General features: G+C 44.1%; 1 protein-coding gene across 1 annotated transcript in view; it reads right to left on the bottom strand.

Annotated features, from left to right (window-relative positions):
• ZZEF1 (zinc finger ZZ-type and EF-hand domain containing 1) overlaps positions 1–17,563 on the bottom strand; it is a 112,748-nt gene that overhangs the window by 58,351 nt on the left and 36,834 nt on the right. Inside the window, 8 exon segments of the mRNA XM_032615536.1 lie at positions 2,713–2,827; positions 3,803–3,870; positions 7,909–8,042; positions 8,596–8,765; positions 9,289–9,389; positions 11,473–11,688; positions 12,779–12,890; positions 17,253–17,401. Of these exon segments, the coding sequence (XP_032471427.1) occupies positions 2,713–2,827; positions 3,803–3,870; positions 7,909–8,042; positions 8,596–8,765; positions 9,289–9,389; positions 11,473–11,688; positions 12,779–12,890; positions 17,253–17,401 (1,065 nt within the window).

Below are 17,563 nucleotides of genomic sequence, written 5' to 3'. Positions count from 1 at the left end.
CTGCAAAAATATTGGCAATGTTTCACTTCTTAAAATGGATAGTTGTTTCTTTAAAGTGTGCATCAATATATATGTTTGTGTACATGTGTTCCATTTGAAAAAGCTGCCCGCACCTGTTGTGCTTGCCTTTCCCCTCCCTGCCATTCTACCCCTCCTGCACCCACCACTCGTTGAAGCCATTCCTCAAAGGCATTAGTTGCCACCTGGAGAGCAAAGCCTCCCCACTTAACCTCAGCCCTGGGAGCTGTGCCAGCCACGGTCCTACTTGAAGCTCTCTCCTCCCTCAGCTTCTGTGGCCCCTGACTTTCTTCCTGCCTCTCCTTTGTACTCTCCTGGCTGCCCTTTCTACACAGATGCCCACAGGCAATAAGAGAACACTGACATTCATGGCTTCAACTATCACCTGCTGGTGAATGACTGCAAATCTCCATTTCCGGCACTGACTCAGCTCCTGAGGGTCCAACCAGACACTGTCACCTGAAGTCCTCCCAGAACCATAAACCCAACATGTTCGAAGCCTAGCCGTTAGCACTCTCCTCTTCAAATACCTGCTCCTCCCCATCTTGTCACTGGCCCTTTACATATGCTGTTCTATTAAGAACACCCCTTCCTCTATGCCTGATCAGACTCCGTTTGTGGGCTCACAAGGAGCTCCAGCACCACCTCCTCCAAAAAGCCCTTCCCAAGCTCTACTGCCTTCTTCCACCAGATAGGGTCAGGTGTGCTCTTCTGTACCCACAAGACCTACGCTTTTAGGCCCTTACTGTATTATGACTGATCACATGTTTGCCTGCTCCTCAAGACCATGCTCTTTTGGCACTGTACCCCCGTGCCTAGCACAGGGCCCGGCACGCAGCAGGCTTCTAGTGGACCTCTACTGAATTAACAGACTTGCGAGAAATTTTTCAGACTAGGTACATTTCTGACCACCTTGAAAAAAAGTTTTTTTAAATCTAACTCTTCTTCTTTAGTACAACCATAAATGTTTCTTATTCAAAAAGATAATTCAAGGAAATATCTCAATGGCTGCAGTGATCCCTGGCCTGGGAGGTTCGGTGAAGTTTCTAACTTCCTTTGTATCACAGGAAAGTGACAGGGAAGAAAAGACAATCACGTGATCTCCAAATAGTGAAGATTATGAGGAATTCTCTTGGACAAATGCTATCTCACTTCTCTACGTACAACTCACAGCACACCTGACCGAGTGGAAAGGGGACAAGACTAAGAGTCGAACAGCCTGGGTTTTAGTCCTGGCTCCAGCACATACCAACTCACACAGGAGGCAGAATTAACACCCAAAAACCAGTGAGAACACTGGAGTCTTCTGCCCAGGGGCACTGATGATGGGAACGTAGAACTTAAATCAGCAGTCTGGGAAACATAGAATTTAGATGAGCTCCAGGCGAAAGGGAAAGTGTGGGAAATGGCAGAAATAAAAACAGATGAGAATGAGACACAGCTAACCAAGGCAGAGCAAAAACTGATGGGCAGTAGGCTGGAGTAAGATTTTTAAGGGAGACTCAAGAGATGAGTCTGGAAAGAAGACAGAAAGGAGAAAATAACCAAAGAGAACATTAATGTGACAGCAGAAAATAGAGCATTGATTAAAAACAATTAAGGCTTATAAAGTCAATACATTACCTTAAAGAACACAGGCATCACAGTAAAATAAAAATAACCCTGAATTTAAACTAATATTAGGTCTAAATAGTGGCCAGTCCAGTGTGACCTAGCACACTACAAATGACAACCCAGCACACTGAAAGCTCTCTAAGGTCCCTGTGAGCAAATGGCGGGGCGGGGCGGTGGGGGGGTAAGTGCTGAGTGGCCTATCACCGCAGGCAGCTGGGAATGAACGAAATCATGGCTCCAGAAGCAACCTGAAAACAGCAAAGCACTAACAAAAACATAAGAGATTTAAAGACACCAAGTTCAGCCATGTCATTAAACACATCAAGAGTGTGGTGTGCACTCTCCCCACATCTCCTCTAACTCCCTGGTTCCTGTATTTTATCCAGAGAGGTAGTGCTTGGTCCCCTACTACAGGGCTTTGCTACTTCAGAATCTCTGGGGGTGCTTGATATAATGCAGAGTTTTAAGCCCCACCCCCAGAGATTCTAAATCAGTAGCTTGGGGTGGGACCGAGAAATCCAAATGTTTGCCACAATGTACCAGGCGACTCTGATCCAGGTGACAAATGGACTACATTTTAAGAAACAAAATCCTTCATGTTAAAAAAAAAAAGAAAGAAAAAACTTTAAAATATCATTAGCACGGAAAAAAAGAGACCATCTTTTCAGATTTGATTAGCCTGTGGGTTTGCTAAGTAATCTTAAATTTTAAAAAAAGTTAAAGGCTTTTTCCACAGAATTCACACCACAAGTATATGACTATGCGCTGGGCTCACTGCCTGACACCACAAGGGCACTCAGTAAATACCCATTCCTCCTTTTCAAAGGGAGTCTTAATGAGCACTTTCAGGCATTTATTGCTGGCTGACTACCAAGGGGCAGGGAAGCAACCTCTCACTCATTTTGCAGGAGCTGCTAACTAGAAGCAAAGGCAGGCGGGGAAACCTCTGTGCTCGTGTGTGACAGTCGTAGGCAAAGTTACCATCATACTGTAAATGAGGGCTAAAGGGGAAGGAGCCACGACTGCCCTACCCCGTCTCCTAAAGGCAAGAGGCAAAGGAAACAGAGCGGCATCAGTTACCTCTCGAGCAGCAACAGAGAGCAGAGTGCTCACGACGGCCAGCACTTCACTGATGTCCGTGTCGGCCAGGTCGCCTTTCTCAGGTAACAGCAGAAGGCCGCCTGGATCCTTATCACTGAAAGGACACAAATTAGTCATGACACCTTGTTTCAGGAAGGGGATTTTCACGCTGTCTATCTCAAAAGGTTCCAAAAGAGAACCTAGCAAGATTTCACTGTCAGTTCTATGGGATGTGAGGAGTTTGGGTCAGGAAAAGGCCAGGGTCCCAGCTGGGTCTGTGCCACTGTCTGTCCACATGTACTTATGTAAGCACAGGCCCATAAATCTTCAAGTCCTTAGAAAAGATTCCAGGGAATAAATATGATGAATAAATCACGTTGGCCACCAACAGTAAATACACCTAATCTCATGACTGCTAATCTGACAATCCAGGCTAAACATTCCGTGTCTTCAAAGGTTCTTCACATGAGCCCCAGCCTCTTTCATCATCCTCGATACTCGATTCTGAAGACATTTTATACAGTCCTCTAAATCTGGCCTCCGTACCAGGTATAGTCTCACCTGCAGACGGCTGCTCAGGCTTTTAGTCCCCTCCCTCCTTCAAGAGTCTATACCTCTAATAATGCAACCTACAGGCCCATGAGCTTCTTTGGGAGTCAAAGCAGGTAATGGTCTCCATGTCACCCCTCCCGGCACAATTTTTGCTAAACTACCACTCTGTGCCTCTGCAGCTGGGCTTGGGCTTTAATGTATCTGGGTTTTTAGACTTGAGGACTGAACCCCAAACTCCCTCAGCTTCTTTTTTGTCTTCAAAAATCATGTAGAAACTGAAGCATTCAAGGAGATTCCCCATGGGTTCAACTCTAAAGTGTCTTACAGTGACTGGGACTTGGAGCAAACTCTTGACAAGACTATTATTCTACCACTATTTTGGTCACTTCTGAGTCTAGTGATACCTCACTCTAGAAACCTGGCTGAGTGAGGGAAGTACTTGGTTACTCCAAAAGCACATGAAAGGAAGGGAGAGCTCAAGAAAACAGCGTTGCAAAGATCTGAAATACTGGACAACTGAAAAGAACTGTAAACTTACCTAAAATACGTGCAGAGTGAGCGGAAAGTGAGCTGCAGGGACTGCTTGTGTTCCTGCTCAGTGACATTCTTCTAGAAAACAAGACACTGCGGATTCAGGAAATCTATTCCACAACATTCTAGAGCCCTAGAGCAGCACAAAATGCCACGGCCCACTGATCCCAAACATGGGGAAAGCCGGGGTCAGCAGACCACCTCACGGGCCCAACTTAGACCTGGCCTAGCGCGAAGAGGGAGCAGAACCAAGAGATGGCAGGTTTGCTTCTGTTCATTGCTGAAGCTGACATTTTCAAGCCTTCCTGCAGGAAAGCTTCATGCAAATGTTTAGGAAGGTGACTTCCGAAAGATGTCTATTTTCATCCCTGGGCAAGCCATCCCAAGAGAAGGGGACAGAGACAGAGTGCCTTTCTTGTGAGCTTTCTGTTTGTTTTTTTAAACAGGATCTAAGCTTTCTCTGTATAAGTCCGAACAGCCTACGGTGACAGTTAAAGGAATCACACCCCCTGATGAGGCTATGGGTTACTCTGGGGGCACTTTTTTTTTTCCTTAATTCAATAAATGTGTTGAACACCTATGGCTATGCAAGGCACTGGGGGAGATTTCCAGAGGATTTAAGACCCGGGGCCCTGCCTGGCACAAGAGGCTGGGAGAGATAAGATATGGTCACAAATGACAGCAGTTCAATTCATCTGCACGAGAAGGGAAAAAAAATATAGACCTTACCACTGCTGTCAGATAGATGGGCAAAGGAAAAGTTAATGAGCTGCTTTACTAACACACAGCAATGTCATTCAAGAGGTCGCATGTCCTCTATTTTTCCGTGTGGGACACGAGCTAACAAAAAAACCATTTGCTCAGCTGCCTGATAAATGCTTCCAGCAAACAAGTGGGACAGAGATTCGTCCACAATTCAGAGTCAGCTGCTACTGTCAAAGGTTAAAACTCACGAAGTAAAAACTGATCCAAAGGGAACCCCTCATGCACTGTTGGTGGGAATGTAATTGGTGCAGCCTTTATAGAAAACAGTAATGGCTTTTGAGGGTGCTCAAAAAATTAAAAACAGAACTACCATATGATCCAGCAAATTCCACTCCTGGATGTTTATCCAGAGAAAACAAAAACACTAATTAGAAAAGATATATGCACCCTTATATTCATTGCAGCATTATTTACAATAGCCAAGATATGGAAGCAACCTAAGTGCCCATCAACAGATGAACGGATAAAGAAGATGTGATACACACACACACACACACACACACACACACACACACACACACGACGAATGAATATTAGCCATAAAATCTCACCACTTGTGACAACATGGATGGACCTAGAGGGTATTATGCTAAGTGAAAGTAAGTCACACAGAGAAAGACAAATATTGTATGATTTCATTTATATGTAGAATTTAAAAAACAAAATAAATGAACAAACATAACGAAACAGGAACAAAGTCATAGATACAAAGAACAAACAGGTGGTTCCCAGAGGGGAGAGGGGAGGAAGGAGGGAAGAAATAGATGAGGGAAATTAAGAGGTACAAACTTCCAGCTGCAGATTAAATGAGTCGCAGGTATGAAATGTACAGTGTGGGGAATATAGTCAGTAACTATGTAATATCTTCATATGGTGACGTATCATGAAATAGACTTGTCGTGGTGATCACTTTGAAATGTACAGAAATACTGAACCACTATATGCTGCATAACAGGAAATAATGTAGTGCTGCAGGTCAATCATAATTCAAAAACAAACAAACTCGTAGAAAAAGAGATAAGAGGCAGGGGTCGGAGGAACTGGATGGAGGCAGTCAAAAGGTACAAACTTCTAGTTATAAGCTAAATACTCGCGATGTAACGTACAACGTGATAAATGTGATTAACACTGCTGCGTGTTATATATGAAAGAGGTCAAGAGAGTAAATCCTAAGAGTTCTCATCACAAGGAGAAAAATTTTTTTTCTATTTCTTTAATTTTGAGATTTCTTTAATTTATATGAGATGATGGATGTTCATCCAATTTATTGTGATAATCATTTCATGATGTATGTAAGTCAAATTATTATGCTGTGCACCTTAAACTTATACAGTGCTGTATGTCAATATATCTCAATAAAACTAGAAGAAAAAAACCGGATCCTACAAGCTGATAGGCAAATTTTGCAGAGAGCTGAAAACAATCAAAGATCCTCCCTCCTCTTGGAAATCCTCCATCACTTAACCTGAACAAGATTCTCCTCTAAACACCTATTGCGTATAGGGTCAGTTTTTCCTTGTGGCAGTGCCCCCAAATAGACTGCAGTCATTTGGCATCACATTTTATGCTTCTTTTATTCCCTTTTTTGTTTCTATGGGGCTTTATGCATCCGACAGGGCACTTTTATTGCATTTACTAATTAGTTGTTACATACAGAAATGCCCTTTTAAATGCTGCATCTCGTTTTCTTCATCAAAGTCTTCTCAGTACTTCTAATAGTTGTTTGTCTAAACAGACAAATAATGATTATTTGTTTTATTCTTTCTGATTGTTATTTTTAAAATTTCTTTTCCGTGTCCTACAGCACTGGCTAGGCCTTCTAATATAATATCAAAGAGAAGCAGTGACAGTAAGCATCCTTGTTTTATACCTCACTTTGGAAGGATGAGTCAGTGTCCCAAAGACCAGTACATTGTTTATTGTAGGTTTTGGATACATGCCCTCCAAGAGATTAAGGAATTTCCCTTTTATATCAAGTTTGCTAAGGGTTTTGTTGTTTGAACCATCATCAGAAGTTAATCTTATTAAAATTTTTTCTGCATTTATCAATATGATTTTTTTCCTCTCTGATTTCATTGACTGATTTTCTAATGTTAAACCATCCTCGCATTCCTAGGATAAATCATAATTTTGAGTGGGAAGATTAAAACTTGGTTGTATTTTCTTTACAGATATAAACTGAAATATTTATGAATAAAATAAGTCAGGGATTTACTCTGAAATAATAATGGGGGGCGGGAGTGGGTGAAGTATATTACAGATGAAACAAGATTAGCCTAAGTTTATAATTATTGAATCTAGGTGATGAGTACACTTGGGGGGTTGGAGGGATTCATTATATGTATTATTTAATCGAGTTTTGTGTTTAATTTTCCCATAATAAAAAGTTAAAATGGGGGCTTCCCTGGTGGATCAGTGGTTAAGAATCTGCCTGTCAATGCAGGGGACTCGGGTTTGAGCCCTGATCTCGGAAGATCCCACATGCCACGGAGCAACTAAGCCCGAGCGCCACAACTACTGAGCCCACGTGCTGAAACTACTGAAGCCCGCATGCCTAGAGCCTGTGCTCCATAACAAGAGAAGCCACCATAATGAGAAGCCCACACACCAGAAGGAAGAGTAGCCCCCACTCAACGCAACTAAAGAAAGCCCGTGTGCAGCAATGAAGACCTAATGCAGCCACAAATAAATAAATAAATTTATTTAAAAAAAAAAAAAGTTAAAATGTTGGAACTTCCCTGATGGTCCAGTGGTTGAGAATCCGCCTGCCAATGCAGGGGACTAAGGTTTGATCCCTGGTCGGGGAACTAAGATCCCACATGCTGCAAGCAACTAAGCCCATGTGCCACAACTAGAGAGAGCCCTCATGCCGCAGCTACAGAGCCCACACACTCTGGAGCCCATGTGCTACCAGAGAGAAGCCTGTGCACCACAACTAGAGAGAAGCCCGCGCACCACCACGAACAGCCCACGCGCCACAATGAAAGATCCCAAGTGCCACAACTAAGACCCAAAATAAATACATAAATAAAAATAAACATTAAATAAAAGGTTAAAATGTTAAAAAGAACACTTGGTTGTAGGCATGTCATAAAGCTGAAGGAGACTGAACGCTCCCTTTGTGATTCAACAGGTTCTAAAACAGAGGTCAGGATTATCTCTCATCCCCACCCTGAGTACAGCGCTATGTCCTTAGATACTTATGTCCCACACAAAACTTTGCACACAGTATTAAATACACATTTGGGAAACTGAAACTGAGAAGATATTCAGAGAAAACAAAGACTAATAAGTTTCACCCGAACAGAGTTCTGGAATGGAATCCGTACTTTTAACGTAAATAATTACCATCATGGTGAAGAGATGGTCCCGCCGGGTCTGTCGATCAGGAAAGAAGACGGCAGCCCCATTAAGAAGGGTATTCCTGACTTCTTGTTTCAGTATTTCCATGGGTGCAGAGTCTCCATCCACCCTATCCACCACTGATAAAAATGAATAATCAGCTTTAATATATCCCACCTATTCACTTACAATATATGTATTGGCTTTAGCCCATACACTCGCTACCAGAGCAAAGAAATACTTCTGTATAGGCTAGGCAATGTAAAGAAATTATCTTTTTATTTGTTTACATTTAACAAAAATAAAGACTCTATGTACCAGTTTTTACATTATTTCTGTCCTTTTGAGACACAACTTGGTGAAGCCTTAAAAATAACTTCAGATGATCATGTGTTTTATTCTCAATTAATATTATCATCTCCCCCACCTCAATCTATCAGCCTCATCCCTGTGTCTCAGCTGAAGTAAAGACTGGAGTGTGATAGCAATTACTCTCAATATAACACAACTGTATATCAGAAACCAGGAGGAAGTTGTTGAAGAGGGACTAAATCCTGAACTCCAAATAATGATTCAAAAGAGGATCATGGAAACTCATTTTCCAAAGATGTAAACCCTTTCCTGGGTTTGCATGGCAAAGGCCCTGCAGGCTACGAGCTCAGGGTCACAGTAAAGAAGAACCCCAATCCCTACCATCACACAGGTGTGTGTAGAGCTCCTTGGCGGCCTCTACCCTCCTACGGCTCATGCTTGGAGCCTTGGCGTCCTCAGAGGTGGCCGACACGTCTCCTTGCAGCACGGAGAAACAGCTCTGGAGGAGCTGCAGAAGCAGGGTTTGGGCACAGATGCATTCTTCCCTTGGGCTACAGAAAGACAAAGAACATCAGAGAGCAAAAATGCAAGTTGCTTTTACCCTCCAAGCCAAACAACTATCTACAAAGGGCTCTCCCCGCTAGGCATCAGGCTCAGTAAAAAGAATGCCAGTCAGAGGCAGAAAGGTGGAAAGGAAAGAACAATGGACTGGGTAGTGTCTGAAAACACAGATCCTGTCTGACTGTGCCCACTCTGGGCAAAGAAACACACCTCTGATTCTGTTTCTTCAGTAGTATAATGAGAATACTATAATACTTGACCTGCTTATCATTATAAGGTTGTAATATAAATGACAAAATGCTTGCAAAAACACTGCCCTAATAAAGCACTTTGTAGAAATGTAAGGTGTTTATTTTCAACAATAACCAAATCTTTCAAATCAGAGCAATATAAACTAGTAGGAAGTAAAAAATCTTGGAAGAAAAAAATTGTCCATTTAGAACAGCAAAACTCAGTGTTTTCAGTTGTGCTTATCAATATCTGATTATCACCTTGTAACAAATTCTGACTTACTTTTGCTTTAATTTACTGTAAAAATCCCAGAAGATCTGCAAATCAAGACCCGCAAAGTCCAGAAAAGATCTGTATTTTAAGCCACTTTCCTTCTGCTGTACCTAAAAAATAATAAAGACCAGAAAAAATAAAATTGAAACATGTATTTAGAGAAATATTGTAGTGGCTCATTTACTTCTCACTGTTAAGGGATAAGGTGGCTCCGCATGTGTAAAATTCCAACATAACTGATGCTTACTCTTAAACTAAAAAGTCCGTGAACAACTGTTTTTGGTGTGAAACTTTCTAAAATATGTGTGTGTGTGTACATATGTGAATATATATATACACATAACATATATACACACAACCCTATGAAAGCTCCTTGACTTCACAGATGCTACACCTGGAACGTAAGTGAATCTCTACTTGGTGATGATTATTGTCCAGGATCATCCTGCAGCATGTTTTGACCCTTCCCTGCATGTAGGCTGAAAGATCAATCCTACTGTAATCGCTTCTGCTACCCCTAAGCATCTCCCTCTCATTTGCTATTTTCTGCTGTGATAGGAGAGCTCCAGTAACAAAGACCAAACAATCCATATACAAATTGAGTCACCAGCCTCTGAATATGCCCTGAAGCAGAATGCAGGTCAAGAGTAGACACTGTTGCATAGCACACGTGAGAGGGCTCCACCGGGTTCCTGAGTGATAAGCCATGTTCTCTACAGTGATGGCTGAAAGAACCTTTCTTTTTTTTGTTTGTTTGTTTGTTTGTGGTAGGCGGACCTCTCACTGCTGTGGCCTCTCCCATTGCGGAGCACAGGCTCCGGACGAGCAGGCTCAGCGGCCATGGCTCACGGGCCCAGCCGCTCCGTGGCATGTGGGATCTTCCCGGACCGGGGCACGAACCTGCGTCCCCCGCATCGGCAGGCGGATTGTCAACCACTGTGCCACCAAGGAAGCCCCAAGAACCTTTCTTTGAGTAGACTGTCACTGTGTTTTTATTAGTGACTGTAGAAGTCAGTATCAAAAACACAATGTTCACAGCAGCATTGTTTACAGTAGCCAAGATATGGAAGCAACCTAAGTGTCCATCAAAAAATGAATGGATAGGGCTTCCCTGGTGGCGCAGTGGTTGAGAGTCCGCCTGCCGATGCAGGGGATGTGGGTTCGTGCCCCGGTCCGGGAAGATCCCACATGCCGCGGAGCGGCTGGGCCAGTGAGCCATGGCCGCTGAGCCTGCGCGTCTGGAGCCTGTTGCTCTGCAACGGGAGAGGCCACAACAGTGAGAGGCCCGCATACCGCAAAAAAAAAAAAAAAAAAAAAAGAATGGATAAAGAAGATACGGTATATGTATACGATGGAATATTACTCAGCCATAAGTAGAATGAAATTTTGCCATTTGTGACAACATGGATGGACTTGGAGGGTATTATACCTAATGAAATAAGTCAGACAGAGAAAGACAAATACTGTAAGTTTTCACTTATATGTGGAATCTAAAAAATGAAATAAACAAACAAATATAGCAAAGCAGAAACAGACTCACAGTTGCAGAGAACAAACTAGTGGTTGCCAGAGGGGAGTGGAGTGTGGGGAAAGGCAAAAATAGGTGAAGATTAAGAGGTACAAACTACTAGGTATAAAATAAAATTTAAGTTACAAGGATATAATGTACAATACAGGGAATATAGTCAATATTTTATAATAACTTTGCATGGAATGTAATCTATAAAAATATCGGATTACTATGTTGTATACCTGAAACTAATACTGTAAGTCAACTATGTATCAATTTGAAAAAATCCTGTTATTATTTTTGGTACTTTTAGTAAACAAACAGAATTCACCTACACTTCAGGAATAATTCTAGGACTTAAAGAAGACATAAATCCCATAAATGTGCTTTGTCTCCCTGGCAACCAAAGCTGGGGCTCTTTAAGATCTGCATGTAGGTGCATCCCAGGAAACCTCACGATGGTGGCCACATGCCACTTCGTCTTCCACTGACTGATGCCATTAATGCCCAACGCCTCACTCCCCTTGGCCTCCCAACGTCACCACAGCAGCACGATGCCTGCCGTCCTCATTCGTACTGCATGGCTTCAGCAGGGCCAGGTTTCACTCGTTGGTGTTCCTTTCCCCAAACACTGTCATTACTCTTCCCAAAGGAATGAGGTCTAACAACTGAGGAAACACTACCAGGTCGTGGGCGAGCTGCTGGATGAACTGAAGGGTCCTGAGGAGCAGTGTGGCCCCACAGACGCTCTCCTCCATGCCCTTTCTGCAGTGAGTACGGACGATGCTCTGCTCTGCTTCTGCCCTCGCGGGCCGGAGGTACCCACTGATGCTCAAGCCTTGTACTCCCAGGCGCTCTGCCGACTCCTGGCGGGTGCAGAGGAACTTCACCATCAAATACTGGAAAAGGATAAGACAGAGGTGAGGAGAAGGACTTAGAAGCTCCAGGTACTGATGAAAGGGAGATAAAGGCCTTTCTGGGCAGATCTTCCTGTGACTTTAATAATTAATGAGATACCACTATGCCTAGCACTGGAGACACAAAGTATAAGCCCAGCATCTACAACAAACAGGGAAGAGACAGTACAAATGCTGAAGTCATGTTTGGGGAAAGATCACAATAAGAGAAACGGCACTATTCCTGCTTCAAGGCAAAAACAGGATAAGACAGGATGAATAAGAAAAGGACGTCTGCTCTGTGGCAGTCATTTTGAAGCAGACAACAGCTATATGGTGAAGAGTGTCAATGGCTGCCCTAAGGGATCATCTCCAAGCCCCCAATTACCTGTAATCCATGTGCTGGGAGCCCAGGACACAGCCTTGTCTGCTCAAAGCTAAAGCCATTTGCAAAGCCCAACTTCTATGCACACTCTCTGCTTATTATAGTGAAAGCTCCTTTGTTGAGGGCCTTTCAGAATCCACTACTCAGCTGCATAAATATTTACTGAGTACCTACTATGTACAAGCCCTAAAGATAGTTCTTGTTTCTCTTATTTAAGCTTCTTACTAAGATTCACAACGGAGGTTAAAAAAATTAAGTAGCCAGATAATCACTGTTTCTTTCATAGCTATGGAAAGACATCTCTCTTGCATTTAGGCCTGTGGACTTACTGCTCCCTCAGCCTGAGAGGCCGTTCTCCACACCTCTCAGCCTGGCTAAAGATGACTACTTAATCAACTTCCAACACTTGGCATCGCACCAACTTTCCTGGGAAGCCTTCCCTAGTGAATTCCAGGCTGGGTAAATATTGTTCCTCCGGGCTGCAACAGCCCCCTGTGTGTCTCTTTATCAGCCCATATCACACTGTCTCATACATCTGTGTCTCCCACTAGACTTGGAGCCCTGTGAGGGTCATGATCACGTCTGATTCACCTCCAGGGTTCCAGTGCTGGCACAGGGCTGGCACACAATAACCGCCTGATAAACACTTACAGTACAAAAGGAGGGGAGTGGGCAGGTGTGCGAAGGCCACACCTCACTGACACTTACCTTGGCAACCCTGCACTGTTGCAACTTAACATCTGCTTCATCCCACTCTTCCTCCAGCTCAAACCAGCCAATAGGATCATCCTCGCCAAGGTTATCAGACGGGCAACCAATCCTGTAAACACAAAGGTAATCACAGAACGTTCTCCTATTCCTAAACTTCTCAAGGGTCTAACGAATAAGGCACCACCTAAATGGCATTTAACTTGTTTACATGGCCTGTCGGTTAACAGTCGAGGACGGGGTGTGGCACGTGGTGCCTCTCTGAGCATACGAGGGAGCTGGCGGTAACATCCTCCCCACTTCTCAGCCTCCTCATCTGTGCAATGGGAACTATTATTAGTCCCAAATATAACCTGGGAACTAAGGAGAAAGTCTGCTTCTCTAGATAACTGGCTTATCTGAAGAATGAGACCTGAAGTCAAGGCATCTGAGATGAAGCTACTCAGGAATAAGGTACAATGCAACAGCTGGTGTGTGCTTCTGGAAAGACACAAAGGAGAGGCAGGTTCAGTTTTCTCTCCCTAGGTCTGGCTAACATAGGTACGACTGGCCTGAGATGCACAATTGCAACAACTGAATGGTGAAAGCTGAGGAGCTTTCAGATCCTGGAGCTCCAATGAAGGAAAACTTCAGCCTTCACAGCCCTCAGGATTTTTCCCTATTACTTAAGAAGTCCTTCCAGGGAAGCATTTCAACCCAAAGGCTGAAGAAGTACAACTGTGTGCCATTTCTTTTTTTTTTTATTTATTTTATTTATTTATTTTTGGCTACGTTGGGTCTTCATTGCTGCGCACGGGTTTTCTCTAGTTGAGGCAAGTGGGGGCTACTGTTTGTTGTGGTGTGCGGGCTTCTCATTGCATTGGCTTCTCCTGTTGCGGAGCACAGACTCTAGGCACGCGGGCTTCAGCAGTTGTGGCACGTGGGCTCAGCAGTTGTGGCTCGCGGGCTTTAGAGTGCAGGCTCAGTAGTTGTGGCGCACGGGCTTAGTTGCTCCGTGGCAGGTAGGATCTTCCCGGACCAGGGCTCGAACCCGTGTCCCCTGTGTTAGCAGGCAGATTCTTAACCACTGCGCCACCAGGGAAGCCCATGTTTCTTTTTAAAATTGGATACTTGAATGGTACTTCCTTTTTAGGAATTAAATAACTGAGAAGGAGAAAATGGCAGTCTTTCCAAGTAACATTCCTAAAACTTTAAACTATTTAGTCTATGATACGGCTAACAAGCTAGCCAACACATGGCTATTCTGTATGGATAAGATAAGCAAACACAGGGATTTACAAGAAGAAAACAGCAAGAAGAAAAAGACAAAGGATCCAGGGTAGGTTTTGTAACAGAGAGAAAAAAACGTTCTCTTCTTACCGTTAAGTCTTTCTTAGCATAACCTTTCATGATATAGTTAACCTAAAACCAATGGGACAGGTGGCATTCCGTCTTAGCCCAAAACCATGCCAATGACTTTCATCAATATGGTGTGTTTGAGGATTTTTCAATTCACCCTTTGGGAGTCATCAAGGAAATCCTTGAGATACAGAGAGCTGGCAGGACGTCACAGAGTGGGGAGAAGCAACCTTGCTCACTACACCAACTCACAGGCAGGGTGGAGAAAACAGAGCTAAGTATCAGTCCTCTTAAATATGTACAGCAACCAAACAGCTGGTCCCAGAGTGTGCTGACCGACCAATGTCTGACCAGAGGGCAGACAAAAAAAAAAAAAAAAAAAAAAAGGCAAGAAGACAGACACATGTCTATTACCATTTTGACCTCCAAACTGGAGAAGGTACTGATAACATGTAGCCCAAGCAAATCAGGATTTCAGAGTAGTTCAGGCTGGAACCAGGAGCTAAAATCAACAAGGGACTAGCAAATAAGCCTGCATTTAGGTTCAAAAAAAAATCATCCTATATAAGATGTGAAAGATCTTGTTTGACAGCAGGTTTAGGGAAAAAAAAAACCCTATATTAATATGTCCCAGGAGTGAGACACAGCTACTTAAAAACAAGTGTATCTCTAGTTATTGTTTAAAAAGAAAAGCATCTTTTAAAAAAGCATGTATGCATGATGGGAGAGAGATTCGTTTCAGTTCATTTAGAGGGCTGAAATTAAGACCACAGAGTTGAAATTACAAGTGCAGATTTCAATAAACATAGAATATGTTACTGAAGTGAGTTCTCCATCATTAAGGGTATTCTGGGGAGGCTGAGTGACCCTTTGTCAGGGATGCCACCAAAGGAAGTCCAGCAGAGAGAGGAAGTTATTCTAGATCCTTTGCTATTCCACGTGTGATCCGTGGTCGGAGAGCATCAGAGTCGCCGGGGAGCTTGTTAGAAATGAAGGTCTCAGGCCCCAGGTAGAACCACTGATTCAGAATCCGCATTTTCACACAATCATTGGTGGTTCATACGTACATGAAAGCCTAGTAGTACAGTACTCAGTGATAGTAAAAGCTCCAGCACCCCACGACCTGTGAAATACAGGAGCAAAAAGGGCAAGTCTCGGGCTCAGCTGCATGAGTTTTAACTTGCTACTAGTAATAAGGGGAGGTAACACTGTCCAAGAGGTCACCAACGACGTCTGTGGCTAAATCCAACCTCACCGGCTCCGGGGTAACATCCAACACCGTTGCCCACTCCCTACCTCTTTAACCACGATTTTCCCCTGGCTTCATGAGGACACTTCCCTGGCTTCCCTGCTGCTTCTCTGGCTGTTTTGCTCAGCCTCCCTTTCTCTGCTGCCCCATAAATGCTAGTGCCTCTCAGCATGTTGACCTAAGGTCTCTGTTCTTTCTTCCCAGCCCACACACTCCGCCAGAATGATCTCTTCTAATTCATTTTAAACTATCAACGAGGGCTTCCCTGGTGGTGCAGTGGTTGAGAGTTCACCTGCTGATGCAGGGGACACGGGTTCATGCCCCGGCCCGGGAAGATCCCACGTGCCGCGGAGTGGCTGGGCCCGAGCCACGGCCGCTGAGCCTGCGCGTCCGGAGCCTGTGCTCCGCAACGGGAGAGGCCACGGCAGTGAGAGGCCCACAACAGGAGAGGCCACAGCAGTGAGAGGCCCACGTACCGCAAAAAACAAACAAACAAACAAAAACCTATCACCGAAATGTCTCTCATATCTCTGCCTTCAGGCCAACATCTCTTCCAGCTTCCTGACCTGTTTATCCAACTAGCTGTGGGATATCTCAGAGGCTTCCTAGAACCTCAAATCTAACAGGACCAAAACTGAGCTCATCATCTTCCCACAAACCTGTTTTCCCCGAGGTATTTTCTGTCTCAGAAAAAGGCGCTACCAATGTCCCCTCTGGCGAGCCAAGAATCCAGGACTCACTGATGCCTTAAGCCTCCTTCTCTCTCCTGCTGTACATCAATCACTCAGCAGGTCCTGCCGCTTCTACTTTCTAGCTTCTCTTCAATCGTCCACATCTCTCCATGGCTCCTGTTGCTGCTCTAGTTGAGGTTACCCACACTCTGGCTTCCCAGGTGACCGTGACAGCCTCCCCCCATTTCATCTGGCCTCCCCACTCGCTCTCCTCCAGCCCACCTCACACAGCAGGCTCCAGAGCAGCACTTCCAAACCACGAATGCGATCTCTCCTCGTTCTTCGTGAAGCTCCTCAGCAACACACTCCACCCTGCTCCCTTCCCCTGCCCCCATGGCTTTCAAGATAAAGTCTAAGCCCTGAAACAGAGACAAAAGGGCCTTCAACGACCTGACCCTCTCCTAGCTCTCCAGCTTCACCTCTCCCCACTCTCTAACTCATGGCGCACCTCAGCAACGCGGGGCTCGTCAGTCCCTTGTGTACGCCAGACCCCACCTGAGTTCTCAACTGTGCTCTGCTCTTTGCTCAGGACACTCTCCTTCCACTTCTTCAAGTAGTTAATTAGCTTTAGCTCATCCATATTCAACACTTCCTCCAGGAAGCCTTCCCTGATCAGGTCAGGTGCTCTGCCATATGCTCCCAGAGCACCTTATCCCTCCTACCCACCTCGCATTTATAGTACTGTGACACTGTAGGCTTTATCATCTGTCTCCTGAGCTAAACAGTAGGCTCTATAGAGCAGGGAACGGGCCAATCTGCTCATTACGGTACCTTCAGTACCTAGAATCAGGCCTAGCACATCGTAGGTGCTTAATAAATATTTTCAGTAAAACACAAAAATAGGAGGAGGGAAGCTGGGCCTGGGTAAAATTTCCAGTGGCTAGATAAGACTAGAGACCTCAGGCTGCCCACAATTCAGGCATGTATTATTACCCAACCATTTTGAAGATGTGTACATCTGGTCACAGAAGGGACCGAGTAAGAGACTATGAACAAATTAAAATATATGTCTTCACATGTGCTGCCAGAAAGCAATGAATGCTCATGGCCACTGAAGATGGGTTAGTGGCAACTTTTCTATAAAGAAAACGTATTTCACCAATAAGAGAATGTATACAATCTTATTAACTATAAAGATTTTTATTCTGTTCCTTACCTGCTTTTTACAAATTGCCTGAATTCCTGAAGCTTCCATTTGTCATATTTTTCAAACCTTTTGAAGTGTTCTTCTGCATGAAATTTATCAGAAGATGAATTATAGGCAAACACCAACCCACACTGGGCACCAATGCCACCACGTCGAACCTGGAAATAGAGATCTTAATAAAGTACATCAAAGGGACCAAAGTTCTGTGGCCATTTTGTTCCCAAATAATATGGTCAAATTCAAATAGCTTAACGCAAAAATCAAACCAACAAAATGAGATTTAAAATACATTAAGTCCTGGAAAAGTAAGAAAGCTGCTT

The sequence above is a fragment of the Phocoena sinus genome, chromosome 20 (assembly GCF_008692025.1).
Source record: "Phocoena sinus isolate mPhoSin1 chromosome 20, mPhoSin1.pri, whole genome shotgun sequence".
NCBI lineage: Eukaryota > Metazoa > Chordata > Mammalia > Artiodactyla > Phocoenidae > Phocoena > Phocoena sinus.
Note: the sequence above shows the minus strand (reverse complement) of the source record. Positions and strands in the feature narration are given on the sequence as shown.